Genomic DNA, 23,272 nt, shown 5'->3' with positions numbered 1-23,272 from the left:
TTATTGTGACTCAACCCTTCTAGTGGCAACTCATCTTCATGAAAAGTGATCTTGTGACTCTCCAATACCTGCCCTACCATGTTTGCCATTTCTCCTCCAGTGATGTTGCTCGGTACATATGCCTCACTCAGCACCTTCAACAAGGCATTCCTATGTGCGTCGGAGCTTTGCAACAAAGCTAGGATAGAGATCTGTGTCGATGTTTTGTTCAACTGATCGATGACTAAGTACTCCTTTGCTTGTATTTTTCTCCAGAGATCATCGGGCCCAACTTCAGTGATGGTTGGTCGTCCAAAGGCCTGCTTGCTTGATTCAGCCAAATGTTCCAGGGTGTATACTCTGCCAGTTCTTGTCATACTCTGTGCTGCAACTGCTTCTCCAGATTTGGCTTTCCCTTTCCTTCTTGCCTCGGCTGTGTAGTCCCAAGGTATAGCATTTGTATGGAATGTCTCTGTAGCCGACATTTCTACTGGAATGGGCACCTTTACTCCGAACGGAGCCTGTATTTTAGAAGGAAAGACCACAACTTCAAATGGTTCAGGTACATTGGCCGGGGACCTAAACTTGACCTCGATCGATGCTAGCGTCTTTGCAGAGGATGGTGTTTCAAACTCAAGTGGTATGGATATGTTCACCCAGAAGGCTGAATCTGGACTACAATCGGATTAAGGGTGACTGTTGGTTTCTTTGGATTGTCGCCTTTTGTGATCAAACCTATTGACCCCTTGGGGTCCCAGTCATCCTCTATTTCAATCATGTGAAAACCTCCACCCGTGTGGTCTGGTAGAGGGTTATTGCGGACATTCGGAGCGGGCTCCTTTGCCACAATAATCTTGCTATCAATCAGTGTTTGGATTTTATCTTTCAGAGAGCGGCATTCATCAATGGTATGACCTTTCATGCTAGAATGGTATGCACATGATTTATTAGGATTGACCCATTGGGAAGGGTTTTCAGGAGTTATAGCAGGGATATGGGTGACATAACCAGCAGCTTTGAGCCTTTCATACAGCTGGTCAATTATTTCGGCAATGGCGGTATATTGTTTTGGACGTCTGCGGTCGAAATTTGGTCGGGGTCTAGGAAATTTTTGGTGAGTGGGAGGTGATTGATAGTGAGAGGTTTGAGTATTGTAGGCTTGGTAGACATGTGCGGGTTGGGAATATCTGGGTGAAGTAGGCTGATATGTGGGAGGTAGAGGTGATTGGTAAGTAGGTTGTGGAGTTTGGTAAGAGGGCGAGGGTGCTTAGTAATTTAGGGTAGGTTGATATGGGAGTGGAGGCATCGGGTAGGTTTAGTATTTGATAGGGGACTTGGTTCTCTGTGCAACCATCACGGCGCTCACGTCCCTTTTCTTAGTCGTGCCACCAGACTGCAGAGCCTTGTTGGTAGCCGGCAAAGCTTCAAAGTTTGTAACCATGCCACTTTTGATGTCTTCCTATATCCTCTCACCTAGCTTTATGATGTCAGAAAATTTCTGGATTTCAATTAGTATCAACCTTTCATAGTACTGTGGGTCTTGAGCTCGGACGAAAAACCTGTTCATTTGTTCTTCTTCTAAAGCTGGTCTGACCTTAGCATCTTCTGACCTCCAGCGAGTGGCATACTCGCGAAATGCTTCCGTGGGTTTCTTATTTAGGTTCTGGATATAGAACACATCTGGAGCATTTTCTGTGTTGAACCTAAACCTGTCCATGAAATCGGATGCCATGCTTACCGAGTTCGACCACTTCTTTGTATCTTGGCTAATGTGCCAAGACAGAGTATCTCCCTTCAGACTCCTCATGAAGAGTTTCATGCGGATCCTTTCGTCCTTTCCTATTTCGACCAGCTTGTCGCAGTATGTACTCAAATGAACTCTCGGATCTCCTATACCATCAAATATCTCGAACTTTGGAGGTTTGTACCCTTCGGGCAGTTCAACATCGGGTTGTATGTATAGATCTTCATAGTTTATCCCCTCAATTCCTTTGCTTCCTTCGACGCCCTAAATTCGACTAGTCAACTTCTTAAGCTCTTCAGCCAGACTCCCGATGAGTGAGTCTTTATCATCAGACTCGGGTGTGCTTGAAATGGGTTAGGTGGAGTGCAGCATGGTTTCCATGTACATGGGGGTGTTATGAGCGTGGAAATGGTTATTTGTGGAGTTCACCAATTCTGGGATGAGCAGTGGAGTATTGTTGGAAGTATGACAGGTGTTGCAATGGTGGTGAGGAGCGGGATGGTTTTGTGGTTTTGGGATGTTTTGTGGAGGTGTAGGTTTCTGAGTGTTAGGAAAATTGACATCTGGGGTGGTGAGGGAAAATGATAAGCTCGCCAAGTTCCGGACCTGATCAAGTTCTTCTTGGAATTTCAGCAGTTTTTGTTCAAGCTGGGACGCACTTTCCTTAGGAACCAGAGTACCATGAGTGACCTCTACCTGTTCAGTTGAGTTTTCCTTTCTGGTGTTGTTCAAATCTTCCATCTTTCCTTTGTTCCTGTTTCTGACGGGGCTAGAAGAAGGAGTGGGTGGAGGGCCCTTAGATCTTGTGGAATATGATGATGATGCAAAAGTGCACGAACTAACATTGGGGAGGGGAATAAATAAAAAATAAAAATAGAAGGTAACAAGTCAGTGAGGATTATGAAAAGAAACGTTGCGATATTTAAACACGTAGTGTAAGTCGTGTCCTAATTTGGGAGCCTCGTTGTGCCCGAGGTAGGCCGAGCGACAAGTTGATTTGGAGAACTTATAATGCTAAATGCCTCATTTTATTGATAAAAAATAAGACAAATCCCAAAACGATACTAAATAACAGAAGATAAACACTAATGGTCATTGGCCTTATTACATTCATAAAACGAAAAGGTAAATTCCTATCTATTTGGTCCCAGAAGGACCTTCCCCAGACTCGGCATCTTTGGCTCCATCGAACAACTTCACCAGCTCGCAAAGTCCCAGCAGCAGGTAGGCTCTGGCCAGGTGTCCACCTTCGTTTCCCTCAGCATTCTGGCAGTCCTTGATCCTCTTGAGGAACTTCCTTTCCAACTCCACTAGACCTCGTTCCAGGTATCCTAATCGCTTGTTGGCACTGACAGCCATGTCTTTCCATTCTTCAATTATTTTTTGGTGGGCTTATTGAACCTCACAGTGCTCGCTTTCACATTCCCGAATCGTTTTGCGCAGTTGGTTGTATTTGACTTGTGCTTCAGCCCTTTCATCGATGATTCTGTGACCTCGAACAAACCCAGGTTGGCCCAGATCATTGTGATTGTCCTCCAGCCATCCTGAATAGTATGGAGTGCAGCCAGTATGGTATCTGTCTGGCTCGATAGTATCTCTACCCATGATGATCTTGCAATGCCACAGATAATGAGCTTGGCACTTATAAGGACTATCATTAGCTTGGAAGTCGGCCGGAAAGTGACTCATCTTGTCGACCCTTAGTACAACCTGTTTCCTACCAGCATGTCTCATAACCCGGAGAGGGACATAAGGGTAGGTTCCTCTCAAACCGATTAGTATCAGAAATGGTGCGTCCCTAGATCGGGCGATGAAATCTTCAGTAGGGAACCACTCGAACATCCATTGTATTTGATTCTTAGTCAAATTTTCAAACAACTTCATCCATCCCTTAGCATCTTCTGGCTGAGCAAACATGTTGGGCATGTAGTTCATTTGCCTTGGTTGATGGAAGGCTATATGATCGTCCCAGTCTCTATGCTGAATCTCTTGTCGATATTCACCCCTTTGGAGATGCTCTATGAGCCAAAGTTGGAGTAGCAAGTTGTAGCCCTCGAAGTGTGGGGCTCCTTGTTGACACTTTTCCAGGGCTCGGTATATCTCTGTAATGATCATGGGCACTATGCTAAATGGTTGTCCCCAATTCCCTCCATCAAAGTTTTAGTGACCATGGCTAGCCTGGTGTGGATCCTTGCTTTCTTCATTAGAAACACTATCATCCCCAAGAAACAAAACATGAAGACAAAGACCCTTCGGTGAATATGCCCCAACAATGTAAGGCCGAACTCATCTAGATAAGTACGGTAGGATTTGCTGTGACCGTACCTCTCGTACAAATAATCAAAGGGAATGTAGGACTCCTTCAAATAGGTCAAGTATGGATTCTTCTTTAGGCCCATCATTTTGAGAAAACCTCTACCCTTAAGATTTTCTAGCATTAACAAACCCGGGGTTTCCTATGGTATACTAGCCATTCCCCCTATTTCCTCTAGCAGGGGTGTCATCTCAATCTCTCCGAAGCGAAACACAGATCTATCAAAATCCTAGAACAGAGTAGCAACTTCTATGATTTTGTTGTTGGGTTGGACCTCCAGGAGGGAAGTTAGATTTCCTAGGTATTTTCGGACAAGAGTTTGATCACTGCAATGAAGATTCCCCCACTAGTTTAGCAACCTTGGGTGGATATTTGTGACCATTCCGAATCGAGGGACTTCGTGCCTCATGTTTCTGCAAGACAAAAGGGTTAGGCCCTTACCCCCACCATATTTGACTATTAAATACCAATAATTGGCATAAAAGCATTTAGTTCTCCAAATAAATGCACAAAACATGATAGTATCGTTTGGGTTTTTGGGAAACCCAGTGGACTTTGGATAAGGCTATCTTAAAGAGTCATTATGCGGACAACATAACTGACTCGGCTAGGTTTGACCATGATGCATGCACAATTAAACAAAGTAAGGTTTCTATGGGGGTTTTAGACTGGTACCCTTGAGTGGACAACTCAAGAGGGAAAAGCACGGAACCGTCGACTACACCGTTGATTGACTGGTTTTACCGCAAATACGCCTTTGCCGAATTTAAAGGGTGATAATATCAGAAGAGTGCAACCACTCAATATAAGCGTTCCTATGGTATTTGTTTAGCACGAGTGGAATATGATGTTGAAAACATGCAATTGTAATAATTAAAACAAGTTGTCACGTATTTTCACGTTCACAAAGTAATAATTACAATAATTTAAAATAATAAAGGAGTGCAGTAAAGGAAAGCAGTGAAAGAAACAAAGGGAAAGAAATAAGAGACAAGTTAGTTTTTGCAGTAGAAGAGGGAAATAAATACTTAAAGGTATTAAACAGATAGGACACATAAGAAATGTAAAGTCACAGTAATAGCTTGAAATGGTAGAAGCCTAAAAGATATCCCCAGCAGAGTCGCCATGTTGTCGCGCCCCCTTTTTCTCGCGAAATCGGGTTTAGGACATTTAGGAGGACAACTCGTTCCCATTCGGGAATTGGGTTTGAATTGGAGAGTCGCCACCTAATGATTAAGTGCATTAGGACACTAAGAAGGATTTGATTTAGAAAAACCAGAGATTGGGTAAGGGCTAGAAATTATCCCGAGGGGAAGATGTTAGGCACCCCTCAGGATCCACTAGTGTGGTTCTCGGCCATACTACAACTGTGACTATAAGTGAAAATAACAGGTAGGCAGGTAATGGCTTTCAAGTAAGAGGGGATTTTTATATAATGGCTGCAAGTAGATTGAAGTTAAAGAAACAAAAGAAAGCTGAAAAAAAGTTTGAAATTCTGAAAGTAATAAAATACAAGTAAAGGGAGGGGGTCCTAGGTTTACAAATAATATGGATCACCCCACACAACATCCGATAATCACTCCTCAAAGAGGGGCTACACGAGATGTTATCGCATGATCATCATATCCATATCTATCCTTTCCCGCCCCATTAAGGTATTAAATGCAGAATGGTCTCGTTTACTTATTGCATGCCATTACCCGCCCCAATCCTATCAGTCCCGGAAGTACTTGGGACTACTAATCCTAAAAGGGAAGGGGTATGAGGTTTTACGGTTTTAAAAGGACAAATTTCTAAGGCGACAATCAAAACATATATATAGCAAGCATTGGGAAGGCACATAAACAGATACGGATCAAATAGACCTCCTTAAATCAAAGAAAAGCATATGGTTTATCATGTCTTGCACATACTGATTAGGGTCTGATTAAAACTTAAGAAGTTAAAGCAGGCTGATTTATCACATATTTTCATATAAGAAGTCTGAATTAAACCTGCCTGCTGATTGTAATTAATAAAGACTGGTATAGTTAAAACTTTTACCCTAGTGCTTGCCTAAGAGTTAGACGAAACCTATAGGCATGATAGCTACTGATTTCAAAAACAAAGAGGTAAACTGATTACAGAAAGGTTGCCAGTATAAACAGAATAAAACAAATTCTACGATTGATAACGCATTACTACTGACAGATTAAACTTAAAATGAATGAGGCGATTCAGATTTGACTAGAACCCCTATAGGCATGCTTTCTAAGTGTTTGTTAACTTAAAACAGTGTTATAGAGAAGTGCAGAAACATGTTATCTAGGTGTTATATTTTATTACGAACGTGATATCTACTTACACAGATTATTAAGGCCTATAAATATGTTTGCCTAATGAGAGATGAGTATGCAAGAATCAGAAAGGTCCTATAGGTATATTATCTACATGCATGTGCATCCTATAGATATGGTATCTATGCAGAAATTCTTATAGACATGTTATCTAAAGATGAGAATGCAGAAGTTCTTATAGTCCCGGTGTCTATATGCGAATGCAGAATTCTATCGACATGATTTCTTTATGTGAGTGCATAGATTCAGAAAGAAACTCTTATAGGCAAGATGTCTACGTGATATGCAGAAATTCATAAGTAAATTGTAGACAGGATGTAAATGCAGAAATTAATAAACCTATAGGCAGGATATCTATGTGAATGCAGAAATTAATAAACCTATAGGCAGGATATCTATGTGAATGCAGAAATTAACAAACCTATTGGCAGGTTATCTACCCTTTGAATACATTTATTCCCTCCTCTTTTCACTAGCCGTCCCCAATCGTTTATTACAAGTTATTACAGCCCCGAATGAATAAGAAAAGCAAAATTACATCATCAATTAAAGTACAACCAAGGGAGCCTAATTCAGACTCAATGTCTGAAGTATGAGATGAACCAACTTCAAGAGATCATGAACTAAAGCCTTTCTCTCATTTGGATGTGTCAGAGTTCCCTAAGAGCCTCATAAGGACTCCGGGCAATGCTCACACCCAAATGTGTAACCAGATTAGTATATAGTGCAGTGTGGAAGGGCCAGCCCTCAATTGTCCAAGTTTAGAGGGAACTCAAGGTCCCAAGGCAAGGCTCACAAGAGGGGGCAGAACTTAGAAGCTAAGAAAGAGTGCGAGTGCAGAAGTGAAATTCTATAAAAGGGAAAGGGAAGAGGGAAATAACTTGAAATCAGTGCATATAGGGGTATAGGGGAGTAGGAAATTTGCAAGAACACAAGAAAAGCAGGTTGATGGGCATACTCAGCAATGGGATATGCTGGCACACCCTCCAGCCTGTTAGAGGTTAGGACCTCACGGATTTAGAACTTAGGTCATGGGCAACAACTCATGTTGCCATGCCCTAAGTCACCACTTACAAACACATAGGGGTAATGGGGTAGGGAGCAAAGATTCATAGTAGAAACTGGCAGTAGAACATAGGCATGTTAACTTAAATATTGAAACTCTACATAAGCAGTAAGGTAGACATGGATATAAAAACTTTACGTAAACACATTGGGGTGATGCTGAAACTAAAATTAAGACATACCAGTTTCAGAGAAAACAAACAAAGAGAAAGCAGTAGTCTTGTAAAGCCAAAGTGCAAATGAGCAATCAGAATGTTATGAGTTTAGAAGAGAATTGTGAAGTCTGAAATGTCAAAGTATTGAATTGGAGGTGTCCCAAAGTGCAGAAGGGTCGTACCCTTTTATAGTGCAGAAAGCAAGTAGAAATAGGTAAGAAAATAGTTTGGAAATCATAACACAAGGTCTCCCTTTAATTAAGGGATTCTGATTTCAAACGGGCAAAATAATTAAGGAAATGGGTCAATCAAACACTTTTCCAGAGCAGTACAAGAGGGGTAAATACATAGAGGTTTATTTAAGGACAAAGTCTTGATAGCACATGGTTTGTGCAAATAAGGAAAGGAAATTAGTTAACAACTAGTAAATCAGAAATTGAGGATTTCGTATGAATGAACCAGGTGAGAAAGATGGGAAGGATTTCGACTTAAGGAAAATCAATACCAATCAATTAAACTTATTAAAAGGAATTCTGAATCAATCACAAGTTGGAAAACCATTTTGAAGAAAGATTCCTCATATATAAAAGCACACAGACACGTTAAACATGAAGAAATTTGTCATGCCTTTGTAAAATCAGTAGAAAGAAAAGGTTCAACATTGTATGAAAATAAAGATATCCAAACTCATTCAGAGGTTTAAAATTAGTCTGAAAGAGCTAAGGGGTCTTTGAAATAAATCCCTAGTTCGAACAAACCAGAAAACATAAAGGAGAGGGCAAGCAAGTTAAGTCGAGACATGTGTAGAGGTTTCAGAAGAGAATTGAAGCTTCTAACATGCTTCTTTCAGAACTCATAAGAGAACATGATAGCAAAATAACATGCAAATAGTAGCAGGATTCAGAGGATAGAATGGAAAATACTAATAAGAATAGCAGAGGAAACATGCTTAAGAGGCTCTTTTAGAAAAACTCAAACAAAGTTCAATAGAAGAAAAGTAGTAAGCAAACTTAAGAACACGGTAGAAAAATACAGTAGAGAGATTCACAGAACATAATGGAAATACTGGTAGGAATAGTAGAAGAAACATGCTTAAGGAGTTTTCTAAAAGGAACTTTAGACAGGGCTCAGTAGAAGGCAAACAAAGAACTTTAAGAACTTAGTAGGAAAATACAGTAGAAGAACACAATAACATCAGAAAATCATAGCAGAAAAGCACATATAGAAGAACACAGTAAGATAGTCATACAAGAGCATGGTAAAAGGAAGAATACAAGAACACAGTAGGATCAAGTTCACGTAAAGGAAAAGGAAAGTCAGAAATCACTTAAACATTTTAGAAAACCCTAGGTCGGAAAAGAAAGACCTAAAAAAACAATTTAAAAGAAGAAATTTGGAAAATGGTTTGAAAACTTAAGTAGAGCATAGATAGATAATAGATCTAAGAAAAATCGGAGAAAACCTTGAAGGGTTAGGGTTTCAGAGGAACCCTAGAATGAGAAAGGCTTTGAAAAGGTTTCCGATCTGAGTCGGAGAAGTCGGGAACAGGCTCATAAGACCAAGATACGCCGGAGCAAAGCTGGAGATGGCCGTGAAACCTCGAGCCGGTAAAGATCTGAGTGATAATCTTCGAGGTCAGACCCGGAATCTTCGAGTACCAAGTGTACAAGAGCAAAGGGAGGTGAGTTTAAGACTCTCATGGACTGAGAAGCCATGGATTCCGGTGAGTTTAAGGTGGAAGACGGTGAGAGGGGGCTAGGGTTAGGGAAGGTTTGAGAGTGTTTGAGAAAGTTTGAGAGTTCAGAGGCAGCGGTTGGTGAGAAATGAAGTAGGGTTGGGGGTGTTTGGTGAATTAAAAAGGAAAAGGGAAATCGTGGCCATTGATCAAAATGATCAACGGCCTAGATCAAAAGGGAAGGTTGGGCGGGTTAAGTCAGTTGGGTTAGGGGAGGGTTAAATTGTAATTGGGCCGGTCAATTTGGGATTTGAAACTGGGTTAATTGGAGGCTGATTTTGGGCTATAATTGAAATGAAATAGGGCTAGTATTTAAATAGCCGCTTTTCCCCTTTTTATTTTATAAAAATAAGTAAAATGATTTCTAAAACAAATTATAGGTACTAAATTAATTAATAATATATAAGTATTAAATTAAAAATATTTGAATCAATGTTTTGCAATTATAAACGCAATTAAATCTTAAAGTAGGCTAAAATTGCAATTATATGCAATTTAGTTTTAAAATGCTAAATAAATTTATAAAAAATATGAAAAAGTTACCTTAGCTATATTTTGGTATAAATATAAGAATAAAATAAATTATTCACCAAAATGATAATTTTGGGAATGGTTATTAGTTTTTGTACTGCTAAAATAACGCAATTAATTGATTTAAAAATCTTTTGAAATTAGGAAAAATACTAAGACATTTGGATATACCTATGTATGCATACATATGATATTTTGAAAGTATTTTTTATATATAAAATATACAGGGAAAAATTGGATATCAACAATGATGCCTACAGAGGCGCATGTTTTTAAAATTTTATGTATATATATGTATTATGCATTTCATGTCAGTAGCCCCCAGAGGCATGCAGATGTTACAGGTTGTATGTCCTCTATCTTTCTTTATATTACTGTTCTTGTTTATGCTTTCCTGCCTTACATACTTGGTACTTTATTCGTACTGACGTCCCTTTTGCCTGGGGACGCGGCATTTCATGCCCGCAGGTCCCGATTGATATGTTGACATTCCTCCTAGTAGGCTATCAGCTTAGCGGAGGTGTTGGTGCACTCCACTTGCTCTGGAGTTACCTATTTGGCCAGTATGCTTTGGATATGTATTGATTGGTATGATGGGGCCTTGTCCCGACCTTTATGATTTTATGTACTCTTAAAGGCTTGTAGACAGATGTTAGGTTTATGGATATTGTATGGCCTTGTTGGCCTATGTGTTGAGTTTACAAACGGTCATGTCGGCTTTATAGGCCCGTATGTCACATGTATAAGTTTGTATATCATGTTGGGTCGTCATATGTTGAGTACTTCCTTATGTTTTGTTCTTGTTATCTCATGACGGGTTTCTGGCTCATTTACTCAAGATAGTATAATAAGAAAGATATGTTATGTTGGTACTTGGTTGAGTAAGGCACCGGGTTCCCGTCACGGACCTTCGGTTTGGGTCGTGACATCTTGGGTGGATGTTTGTGACCATGCCGAATCTAGGGACTTCGTGCCTCATTTCTGCAAGACAAATAAGGTTAGGCCCTTACCCCCACCAGACTCAACTATTTAATACCAACAATTAGCATGAAGCATTTAGTTCTCCAAATAAATGCACAGAACGTGGTGATGTCCATTTGTGTTTAGGGAAACCCAGTGGACTTCGGACGAGGCTATCTTAAAGAGGTCATTATGTGGACAACATAACTGACCCGGCTAGGTTTGACCATGATGCATGCACAGTTTAAACAGAGTAAGGTTTCTATGGGGTTCTAGACTGGTACCCTTGAGTGGACAACTCAAGGGGAAAAGGCATGGAGCCATCGACTACACCGCTGATCAATTGGTTTACTGCAAATATGCCTTTTCCGGATTTAGGAGGCAATAGTATAGGAAGAGCGCAACCACTCATTATAAGCATTGATGGTATTCATTTGGCACAAGTGGAGTATGATGTTGAGCATGGTTATGCAATAATTAAAAGCATGTTGGCATGTATTTGCACGTTAAGAAAGCAGTAAATACAACAGTTTCATAATTTAAAGCAATAGTAAATGAAAGAAACAAAGAAGACAAGTCAGTTTTGCAGTTGAAAAGGAAATTGAATGCTTAAAATAATTAAACAAGTAATTGCACATAAAGAGGCATAAATTCACAATAATAGTCTGAAGTGGTAAAATCCTAAAATCCCTAGCATAGTCGCCACGCTGTCGTGCCCCCTTTTTTCCCTCTTATGCAATCGGAAGATCAGGTTTGTGACATTTGGTGTGGGATAACTCATTCCTTTTGGGAACTGGGTTTGGCATTTTGAAGAGTCACCACCTAATGATTTAAGGTGCATTAGGACACCTATAAGATCTACTCCTAAGCTTGTTTGATAACCAGAGATCGGGTAAGGGCTTGAAATTATCCTAAGCAGAAGGTGTTAGGCACCCCTCGGATCCACTAGTGTGGTTCCCAGCCAGATAGTTTATTGTGAATTTGTGCAATTTAGAAAATAGACAAATATAGGCTCAATAGTAGGGGATTTAAGTTTACATACATAAAAGTTTGAAAACAATTAAAAGGCGAATTTTGAGAAGAAAGGGTTATAATTTCTACAAATACTGGAAAATATAATAGAGGAAAAGGGAGGTCCTAGGTTTATTTATAATATGGATCACATCAATGCGATACCCGGTATGACACTCCTCAGAAGAGGGGATACACATGGCATTAGCGCACCGATTATCATATCCATATTTACCCTTCCCACCCCGTTAAGGTATTAAAGCGCAGATTGGTCTCGATCTCTATTGCATGCTACTACCCGTCCCTTCCTACCAGTCCCGGAGGATTTTTAGGACTACTATTCCTAAAGGGGAGGGATATTAGGCTGATTTTAGGTTTAAAGGTGAAAAAAGCTAAGGCGGCATACAAAACATATAAGGGATGCACATTAGGGGAAACATATAACAAATAAGAGGCTCATGTATACCTCCTAAAGCAAAGCACATAAATAGCATGACTTAAACATACATCTAAGGTCTGAATTTAACATACTAAGGTAAGGGAAGTTTCAATTGTTGAGGCACATCAGTTTATTACATAATTCAGCTAAGAAGTCGGAATCAGGCCTGCCTACTAGTTGTAGCAATTAACAAAGGCGGATTCAATTTTTTGGTTGTTATCACCTAAAGCTTGCCTAAGCGTTTAGGAGAGATCCTATAGATATGGTATCTATTCAGAATGAAGCGAAGCAGTAACAATTGAAGACGGACAATTTGGATCCTATAGGCATGCTTTCTAAACCACATTAGAGTAAAGAGTAAGGTTGTTTAAAACTGATTCAGAGTCAAACTGATTTTAAATTGGTTTCAGATCCTATAGGCAGGATATCTAGTGTTGCTCATTTTAATTCCTATAGACATGATATCTAGTCGAGCGTGAATTCAAGCATGCAGTATCACTATAGGCATGATTTCTATGAAAGGGGGTACTGAAAATGATATCTGATTTTAGCCCGTTAGTTCCTAACCATGGTGTTTAAGTGTGGTAATGTAGAAATTAAGACAAGTCTTATAGACAGGTTCTCTAAATGCGGAATTCAATATGCAGAATTTAGGTCCTATAGGCATATTCTCTAAATGTAGAACATTCAGAAATTTAATGAAATCATATCTTATAGGCATGGTATCTAGATGCAGAATTAAACATGCAGAACAACAGATGATGTCTAAATTGTAGAATTGAACATGTAGAATTTTAGATCCTATAGACGTGATATCTACCCTTGAGCATGCATAATTACCCAGCCCCTTTCACTAGCCAAGCCCCAAATGTTTATTATAAAATTATTACAAACTAGATAATGAATTACATCAAGGAAGCACAAAAGAAAAGTTACGACCAGAGGAAGCTTGATTCTTGACTTCCTCTCTGAGTTATGGAATAAACCACCTCAAATGCCATTGTTTCAAAGCCTTTCTCAGACTTGAGTGTGTCAAAGTTCTCTAAGGGTCTCAAGAGAACCCGGGGCAGTGCTCACACCCAGTTTGCATAACCAAATAGAGATGAGTGCAGTGTGGAAGGGTCACCCCTTATGTGTCCAAGTTCAGAGGGAAATCATGGGTCCCAAGGCAAGGCTCACATAAGAGGGGAAGAACTTAAGTCTAAGAATATGGTGGAAGTGTAGGAGTAGAGATTTAGAACTAAGTGGAGTATGGAGAGGGGAGAGGGGTGAGTTGAAAATAGTAGCAGTAAAGCTAAAGTCATAGAATCAGCAATTACACAAAGGAGTCAGGGGTTTGGGAAATACTAGGGGTGGGCATAAAATCCGAAAAACCGAATTCTGAACCGAACCAAATTAATTTGGTATTTCGATTTCGGTTTTTTCGGTATTTCGGTCTAATTCGGTACTGGATTTTCGGTATTTTGGTATTTCGGTTCGGTTTTCGGTATTATAATTTTACAATTTCGGTAAACCGAAATACCAAAAATTTGGTGAACCTATATAATATATATGACTATATCTAAGCCCAATTACCTATTTAATATATATTAGACTAATCCCAAACCGTCCCGGCGTCCCACCCAGGCCCAGTTCCCCAACTCCCAAGCCCAATCCCAATCAATTACCCAAGTCAGTTAATACCCCAGCCCATTACTCTTCCTCTGACTCTAATAGACAGTGTAAAAGTCGAGAATCAAATTAGGGTTAGGCATCTGAATCAAAGTAGGGCATTAGCCATTAGGGCTTAGGATATCATCGAGAAGACGAGAATCGACTGCGAGTCTACGAGTTACGACTTACGACCAGTCGACAGTCGAGCTCGAGTCTCATATCATCTTCACCGGTTAACTTCACTACTTTTATAAGTTTGTAAGTCTCATTTCATCTCTTTCTCATCCCAGTACTCTCTGAGGTTTTTTCTGAGTTTTTATATTTTAAATTTTGAACTTTTTGAGTTCAGAGTTCAGACGCATAAATTTTTTAATTTCTGATTTTCTGCATCAAACTAATTTAGGGTTATAGGCGGCGATTTCCAACTCGATTCGATTCCTCACTCCTCACAAATTCCGGGCAAACGAAGTGTCGAAGACGCTGCTGTCCTGTTCCAGTGTTCCGAGCTTGATTCAATTTCAATTTCAAAGGTATGTTTCGTTTTCTTTTGGTTGTACTGCTGATTGAATGAATTGTTGTTCCGAGCTTTTCCCTTTAGTAGGAAAATATCATCTGTATCATGTTCATGCTGTTTAATTCATTTGCTTGTATAATAACAGTTGTGAGTACATGACTATGTATTAGGCTTACCATATGATTACTTTGTTTAGGTCTGATTTTTAGAACTTTCCTTGCATTTTTCTTGTGATAGATACTTTAGGATGATGACAGTTGGGTCATGAGTGAATTCACTGTTAGTCTTCTTTGTTGTGACATTCTTATGGTTGCTGGTTTGGAAAGATTTAAATAATTGTGGACTTGTCACTTAAGTAGTAATGGCCATGGTTTTTTATTTATTTATAGATGGCTAGAAAAGGATATTGTTAATGGCTTCTTTAGCCTTTTTAGCTTTTGCTTAGCTGCAGTTACATTAGACTACTGCTGCATCTGTTGGAAAGATATTGTTAATTCGTTATAGCAGAAACATGGTAGTTTAAGCTACTTATAGCTAGTTTGAAATAACTAAAATCTAAAAGTGCACTCTCATATTTACACTCTCTCAGCATTACTGATAGCAAGGTAGTTAATTTGTTTATTGTTAATTTATATTTATATTTGTTTAATTTTGTATAGATGGAAGATACAAGTAAAGTAAGTGATGTTGGTTCTAGTGAAAGTTTACCTATTACGGTAGATAGTAACACCAACACCATTGACACTCAAGATTCCAAGAAAAGGAAAGCAATGCAACCTAGGTCTGACGTTTGGAACCATTTTGATAAATTTGAGGTTAATGGGGTTGGGAAAGCACGGTGTCGATATTGTAAACAAGCTTATGCTGCTAATTCATCTAAGAATGGAACAACAGGATTGAAGAATCATTTGCTTAGATGCAAAGAATACCCACTTAAAATTGCAGAAGATAATAGTCAAACAAAGATAAATTTTCAATCTTGCCAAAATGATGAAGGATCAATTTGGAAATTTGATCAAAAAGTGGTTAGGAGGGCCTTAATTGAGATGATAGTTACTGATGAACTACCATTTAGCTTTGTAGAAAATGAAGGCTTTATGAAGTTTATGAGAAAAACTCAACCACTATTTCGTCTTCCTTCTCGTAGAACAATAACAAGGAATTGTTATGAAGTTTACGGTGAATTGAGGCAAAATCTAAGAAGTTCTTTTAGAGAAGCACAACCAAAAATTTGCCTAACAACAGACACTTGGACTTCATTACAAAGAATAAATTATATGTGTTTGACAGCCCACTTCATTGATAGGGATTGGAAGTTGCATAAAAGAATACTTAATTTTTGCCCTATCACTAGTCATAAGGGTGAAGAGATGGCTAAAGCTATTAGGGATTGTTTGCTTGAATGGAAATTAGACAAGGTTTTCACTATTACTGTGGACAATGCTTCTTCAAATGATGTCACTGTCAAAGAATTGTCTAAACAGTTAGATATGTGGAAAACTAATATGATGAGTGGTAAACATCTTCATGTGAGATGCATGGCTCATATACTAAATCTAATTGTGCAAGATGGTTTGAACGAACTTGATGCTTCTGTGACACGTGTTAGAAATATTATGAGGTATGTGAGATCTTTGCCTGCAAGGACCTTAAAGTTTAAATAGTGTTGTGCACATGTAAAGGTAGAATGTACCAAAACGTTGTGTTTAGATATTCCTACCAGGTGGAATTCCACTTATTTGATGTTGGATACAGCACAACACTTTGAAAAGGCCTTTGACAAGTTGCATCTTTTGATGATGGATTTTCTGCTTATCAATGTTCTCATCTTTGTGAAGATGGTGGTAATGCAGGTCCTCTTGAATCTGATGATTGGGTGAATGTGAGGAATGTGATAGAGTTTCTTGCAAGATTTCACGAGCTAACTAAAAAAGTTTCAGGTTCACATTATGTTACTTGTAATTCTCATTTTGAGGATGTATCTGAACTTTATTGTCATTTGAAAATATGTTTAGCTAGTGAGGATGAGCATTTGAGAAAAATGGCTCAGCAAATGCAAGAAAAGTTCAAGAAGTATTGGGGTGAGCCTGAAAAGATGAATAAAATGATTTTTATTGCTTCCGTCTTGGATCCACGTAACAAATTTGAATATGTTGAGGGAGCACTTGAAGAACTTTTTGGGGAGGAAAAGGGGAAGAAAATAAATGCTGAGGTGTATGCTTATATGAATTCTTTGTTTGGAGAGTATCTAAATAAGTATTCAACTGAATCTTGTCCTCAATCTCCATCTAGTTCTACTTCATCTAACAACACATCTAATACACCTAGTGGGAGTGTTATAAGTGCATCAAAAATAAGGACTAAGCTTAGCTTGAAGAAACAAAAGGAAGACAATGGAAGTGGGGGTGCTAAATCGGAGTTGGATAAATACATTAGTGAAGAACAAGAGCCTTTTAGTGAAGAATTTGATATCTTGAGTTGGTGGAAAACTCATGCTCCTAGATTTCCTATTCTTTCGGAGTTGGCTCGTGATGTGTTGGCAATTCCAATTTCTAGTGTGGCGTCGGAATGCGCGTTTAGCACTGGTGGCTGTATTCTTGATTCATTTAGGAGTTCATTGACTCCTAAATGTGTGCAAGCTCTTATTTGTGTTCAAGATTGGCTTAGAGAAGAGAAGAATCCTATTAGTGTTGCAGAAGACTTGAAGTATCTTGAGGAACTCGAGCTTGGTAAGCTTTAATATTTTGTGTGTATTTTAATTCAAAATAATATATCATGCTTTTTCATTTGTATGACATATTTGGTCGTATTATCTTTAGATATGGAAAATAATGGAAGCACTACTAGCATTGTTTGATGTATAGTTGCAACTTGCATCTTGAGTGGTAAGTTTAATACTCTATTTGTTTGGTGATAATGATATACTTAATATTTTGTAGTTTTGTTTTATTATCATCAAACTATAATATTCTAACTTATGATTTATATTTTTTTTAGGTTCAAGTGCAATCATGCCCCGTGCTACTGCTCAACGCTCCGATATTTGGGAATACTTTGTGGTGAAAGAAGATAACGGAGAAGTTCGCAAAGTAGAGTGAAAACATTGTGGTCAAGTATATAATGTTAATCCAAAGAGGAATGGAATAATTGGTTTAAGGAAGCATATTAAGCGTTGTCTTGCGCGTATTCCTGGAATTCATATTTAAGAATTAAGATTGTTTGTTGAGGGATGACCTCTCTATTTTTGTTGCACTATGTTTAACTGTTTAAGTGTTAAGACTGTTAAGACTGTTGCAGTTGGCCAGTTGCACTGTGTTTAAGTGTTAAGACTGTTTTTGTTGGACTGTGTTTTTATTGCACTGTGTTTAAGTGTTAAGTGTTAAGTTGTGTAATGTGTAGTTGTGTACAGATTCAATTGTGTACTGTGTTAAGTGTTAAGTTGTGTAATGTGTTGTGTAGTTGTGTACAGATTCAATTGTGTGTTGTGTTAAGTGTTAAGTTGTGTAATGTGCAGTTGGCCAGTTGATTGTAGTATTGAACTGTCAACTGTGTTTAAGTTGTTTAATATAGTTGTGTAATGTGCATTGTGCAGTTGGCCAGCTTTTGCTTTTCACTTGTATACTAATACTGGCGTGCAGAATGCAGATTGTAATATTGTATAATATGATATACAGTATACTGGCGTGCAACTGCAGATTGCTAGATTGTAAAGAAGTTGTTGTCTTGTTCAGCTTTTGCTTTTCACTTATTCTTAAGCCATGTGAATTAGTTATCACAGGGGTTTCAGCCAGAATTGCCAGAATATAATATGTTATTCTTGTTTCAGCCATGTGCAGTTGTGCACTGTTATATATCGAAAAAAACAGATTCTTTTAGAGTGAAAATTTTAATTGTGCATGTGCACTGTTAGTATTGATTATTCATTGATTGTTAAACCGAAACCGTACGGAACCAAAATAAGAAATACCGAACCGTACCGAAATATTTTGGTATACACAATTGATAAACCGAATACCAAAATACCGAACTGAAATTCTTAAATACCGAACCGAAATACCGAACGCCCACCCCTAGGAAATACATTACAAGGAGCATATATCGTTAGGCAGGGACCAGGTTTGGGCACGCACAGTAATAAATGGTGCTGTCATGCCCATAAACCAACCAGAACACACAATATATAGAGGGGGTATGGAGGTTATGATCCCAGGGAATCAGGTTTGGGTCATGCACAACAATGTTCAATGTTGCCATGCCCCAAACTAACCAAAGATACTAAACACATAGGGGATGTGGAACATATGACCCAGGGAGGGTCAGGTTTAGGTCATGCACAGCAATGTATGATATTGACGTGCCCTCAAAACCAATATACAAACATATAGGGGGTATGGGATATTGGGGTTCATACATGAGAAAACATTAATTCAGAAAAAGGAAAGGCCAGATCATAGCATGCTTGATAATGAAACTCGATTAAACATAAGTAGGAAACAGGTAAGAGAGAAGGAATTAGTAAAGAAACATGTTGTTGTTGATGTTGGAAGAGTAATTAGGACATACCAGTAAAGAAAGCAAATGCAGAAAGAAAAAGTAGGCAAGTTTCCCACAGCCTAGCCTTGGCTTTCAATCGGCTAGACAAAGCAGCAACACAAGTAGTAACAGAGAAAAGAGAGAGAGTTTGAGTGAAATGTGTGTTTTTTAACTCAATTGGTTCGTGTCTTTGAAAGAAGAGGGGTTCATGGTATTTATAGTTTTTGAAAACGAGTGAAGGAAAAGTAATAAGATACAAACATGGAAATAATCATAGGTCAAAATCAATTACACGGGTGATTCCCTTTAATTAAGGAATCATTGTTTAACAGATTCAAATAAGGAAAGAGATCAGTTTAGATACAGACTGATTATTGCCATAAAAGAAGTAGTACAAGCATTCAGTAAGTAATCAAGTCTAAGTACAGAATATACTTATTTTGGAAATAGATTCAGCAAGGTAAATATTACAATAAAGGGGAAAAAATCAATCAATATTGAACGGGCGAGTGAAATTAGGGTTCATAAAAGGGAAACTTTTAGAAATTAGTCACAAGGTGAAGATTAATCAAGGAAGAAATTTTAACATATAAATAAAGTGAACAGGGTCATCAGACATGCAAGGACAAACAAAAGAGATAATCACAAACATGCAATAGTGGCAGAAATAAGCTAGTAGCAAAGCAAACATTCGAAGCGTATTAATCAAGTAGGTCAAGTTACATTGAATTAATAGTAAAGAAAAAATAGAGTATCAGAAGCATGCAAAGGTCTCACAATAACATATGAGAAACCTTTTGAAAAGTTAGGGTTTCAAGCATAGTCAAGTTTTAAAGATAGTAGAAACCCAGAGTCAGAGGAATCACATAAAGAAAAAGGGATTCTGAAACAAGGAACTTCAAATCGAATTAGGCATTTAAACGAACAGTTTCAAACCCAAAGCCACAGGGTTTTCAACAACAATGAGTTAGAAAGATGGTAAACAGACGAGTCAAGCAAGAATTTAAACAAACAAACGCACATCTTAAACATATTAAAAGTTAGAGAAGAGATTTTGAAATAACTTAACAGGAAAAACCCTAATCGGAAAAAGACAAAGAGTCGTTTTTGAAAGCAAAATGAAGAAACTTTGAGAAGATGCTTAAACGTTCAGAGCAAACATAGATCTAAAGTAGATCTGAAAGAAATCAAAAGATCTTAGAGATTAGGGTTTCAAAAAACCCAGAAAAGATGAGAAAGGCTTTGAAAGTTACCGATCTAACCAGGAGAGTCAAAGGTCTGACTCGAATGACCATGGCAGGCCGGAGAAAGGTCAAAGATGACCGGAGAAGGGCCATGAACTAAAATCGAACGAAGACTAGACCAGAGTTCTTCATAGTCTGGCCTTGAAACCATAAGGACAAACACATAGGAGCCAGGGAAGGCTGGTACAGGTCTCCAATGACCTCGGAAGGCCATGGATTAGGGCGGATTAGGATGGCGACGGCTAGGGTTTGAGTGTTGTTGCAGAGAGTGTTTGAGAGGAAGGGGATTCTAAGGCAGCGGTAAGTGAGAAATGATAGGGTTTTGGGGTCGTTTGGAAGTAATTAAGGCAAGGGCGACTATTGGCCGTTGATCTGAGTGATCAATGGCCTGGATTAAAACGGGTAAGTGGGGCGGTTTATGAAACTCGAGTTGGGCCTAGTCCGATGGGTTCAGTTAGGTCGAGAATTGGGTTAAAATTGGGGTAAGATTTAGGCTATGATTGAAATGACTTTGGGCTATTATTTAAATAGCCAATTTCCCCTTTTAAAATTATAAAAAATAGCAAATTGATTTCTAGAAATAAATTAAAGGCACTAAAATGATTTATAACACATAATTATCAATTTAAAAATACTGAACTTAATTTTTATAAATGTAAATGCAATTAAATCTTAAAAGGGGCTAATATTGCAATTATATGCAATTTAGCTTTAAAAATTCTAAATAAATTTGTAAAAATATGCAAAAAATATCTTAGCTATGTTTTAGTACAAATATGATAATCCAATAAATGAATCACCAAAATGATAATTTTGGAAATTATTATTGGGTTTTTTTATGAATAAAATAGGGGAATAAATTGGTAAAAAAAATCTTTAAAAATTAAGGAAAAATAATAAAATATTTGGACATACTTATACATGCATACATATGCTATTTACAGGCTCAACTTAAATCACATATAAGACATGTACCGGGCTCCGAAACCAAAATATGGGCCCGATACCATCAAATTCCAAACACATTTTATTTCCAAAACTCTTATATTTTCATTGAAATAATTTCTTTCAAAAATTTATTTCTCGGGCTTGGGACCTCGGAATTCGATTCTGGGCATACGCCCAAGTCCCATATTTTCCTACGGACCCTCTGGGACTGTCAAATCATGAGTCCGATCTGTTTACCCAAAATGTTGACCGAAATCAACTTAAATTCATTTTAAAGGCAAAATTTATCATTTTTCACATAATGGCTTTCCTGCTACGCGCTCGGACTGTGCACGCAAATTAAGGTGAGATATAAAGAGGTTTTTAAGGCCTCAGAATATAGAATTTATTTCTCAAACAAGTGATGACCTTTTGGGTCATCACACCACCTCTAAACAATTGTTCGTCCTCGAACGGACATAAGAAGGAAGTACCTGAGCCGGGGAAAAGATGGGGATAAAGGCTCCGCATATCGGACTCAGACTCCTAGGTCAAAGCCTCAGCAGGTTGACCTCTCCACTGAACACAAATAGAAAGGAAACTCTTCGATCTCAACTGACGAATCTGCTGGTCTAGAATAGCTACCGGCTCCTCCAACTCTACCACTGGTGTTGCTGCTCTGGGCTGAGCTCTGCCCCTACCTTGGCCTCTAGCGCGGCCTCAGCCTCGCCCTCTGCCCCTCGTGGGGGCTACTGCTGGGGGCTCAGGCTGCTGATCAACAAATGAGGAAACGTGTGTTCTCGCCATCTGTGAAAGAATAGAGTAGAAATTCAATTAGTATTGAGAAACCAAATGGCACGACAAGAGAGAATAGATGTGAAGTGTTTCCTAACTCTGTAGCCTTTGGGGGATAAATACAGACGTCTTCGTACCGATCCCTTAGACTCTACTAAGCTTGTCTGTGAATTGTGAGACCTACGTAACCTAGAGCTCTGATATCAACTTGTCACGGCCCGGATTTCACACCCTCGGGAGTCGTGATGACGCCTACTAGTGAAAGTTAGGCAAGCCAACTGTTTGAACAATTTATCTTTTTCCCATTTTAAATCCTTTATCAATTATGAACCAACAGTTTATAAACAGCGAAATTTAAACAAGCGAAAGAAACAAATAAAATCATTTAAAAATTTCCAATATAATTTCTTTAACAAAGACTACCCAGAACTGGTGTCACAACTTCACAGACGGTCTAGGAATACTACAAACAAGGTCCAAAAAATAAATACGACATTGTTTCTGAAATATATAAATGAAACAGGATGAAAGGATAAAAGGAGACGCCAGAGCCTGCGGATGCCTGTAGAACTAACTTGGATCTCTGAAACGACTGAAGGCAGCAACCCCAAGCTACGGTCTGTATGCTCCAGTACCGGGATCTGCACACAGTGCAGAGTGTAGTATCAACACAACCGACCCTATGTGCTGGTAAGTGCCTAGCCTAACCTCGGTAAAGTAGTGATGGGGCTAGGACCAGACTACCAAATAAACCTGTACAGTTAAATCATATACAGCGGAAAATAAAACCAGGAATGTATAGTTAAGGATGGGAGGGGGAAATCAAATCCCGGCAAGGGAATAATATCAAAGGCATTAACATCCCGGTAAGGGAGATAACATTAAAAGCAACAATATCCCGTCAAGGGAGACAATATAATAATCCTCTTCTCCTTTCACATTTACTTCACAACTTGAGCCAACGCTCTATAAGGTTCAACTGCCAATTATACTTCCACAATTCATTATACAACTTGAGCCAATGCTCTTCAATATTCAAATACCACTATTACTTCCACAAGCTTTTTTCAACCATAGAAATCATCACATAAGGCATGAACAATACAAACGGAGTCACATTAATCATAGTATAAGACTCACATGCATGCTTGACACAACGTATAGATACTCATCACCATGCCTATACGTTGTACTCAACAAATAACACATAGCAAATAGGACACAACTCCTAATTCCTCAAGCTAAGGTTAGACCAAACACTTACCTCGATGCCACAAACACAATTCAAGTCTCAACTATCACTTTACCTCTTGATTCCACCACCAATTCAGTCGTAT

General features: G+C 38.6%; 1 protein-coding gene and 1 long non-coding RNA gene across 2 annotated transcripts; both read left to right on the top strand.

Moving 5' to 3' along the window:
* Positions 1-16,540: 16,540 nt before the first annotated feature.
* On the top strand, positions 16,541-17,103 carry LOC142176291 (zinc finger BED domain-containing protein RICESLEEPER 1-like). Its single transcript, XM_075243422.1, has 2 exons — positions 16,541-17,010; positions 17,094-17,103. Exons 1-2 carry the CDS (start codon positions 16,541-16,543, stop codon positions 17,101-17,103), a joined length of 480 nt encoding a protein of 159 aa, XP_075099523.1.
* Positions 17,104-17,111: 8 nt separating this feature from the next.
* LOC142176716 (uncharacterized) lies at positions 17,112-17,526 on the top strand. Its single transcript, XR_012705460.1, has 3 exons — positions 17,112-17,165; positions 17,256-17,321; positions 17,434-17,526. It is a non-coding gene; the product is annotated as an uncharacterized LOC142176716 (long non-coding RNA).
* Positions 17,527-23,272: the final 5,746 nt, after the last annotated feature.

The sequence above is a fragment of the Nicotiana tabacum genome, chromosome 22 (genome assembly GCF_000715075.1).
Source record: "Nicotiana tabacum cultivar K326 chromosome 22, ASM71507v2, whole genome shotgun sequence".
NCBI lineage: Eukaryota > Viridiplantae > Streptophyta > Magnoliopsida > Solanales > Solanaceae > Nicotiana > Nicotiana tabacum.
Note: the sequence above shows the minus strand (reverse complement) of the source record. Positions and strands in the feature narration are given on the sequence as shown.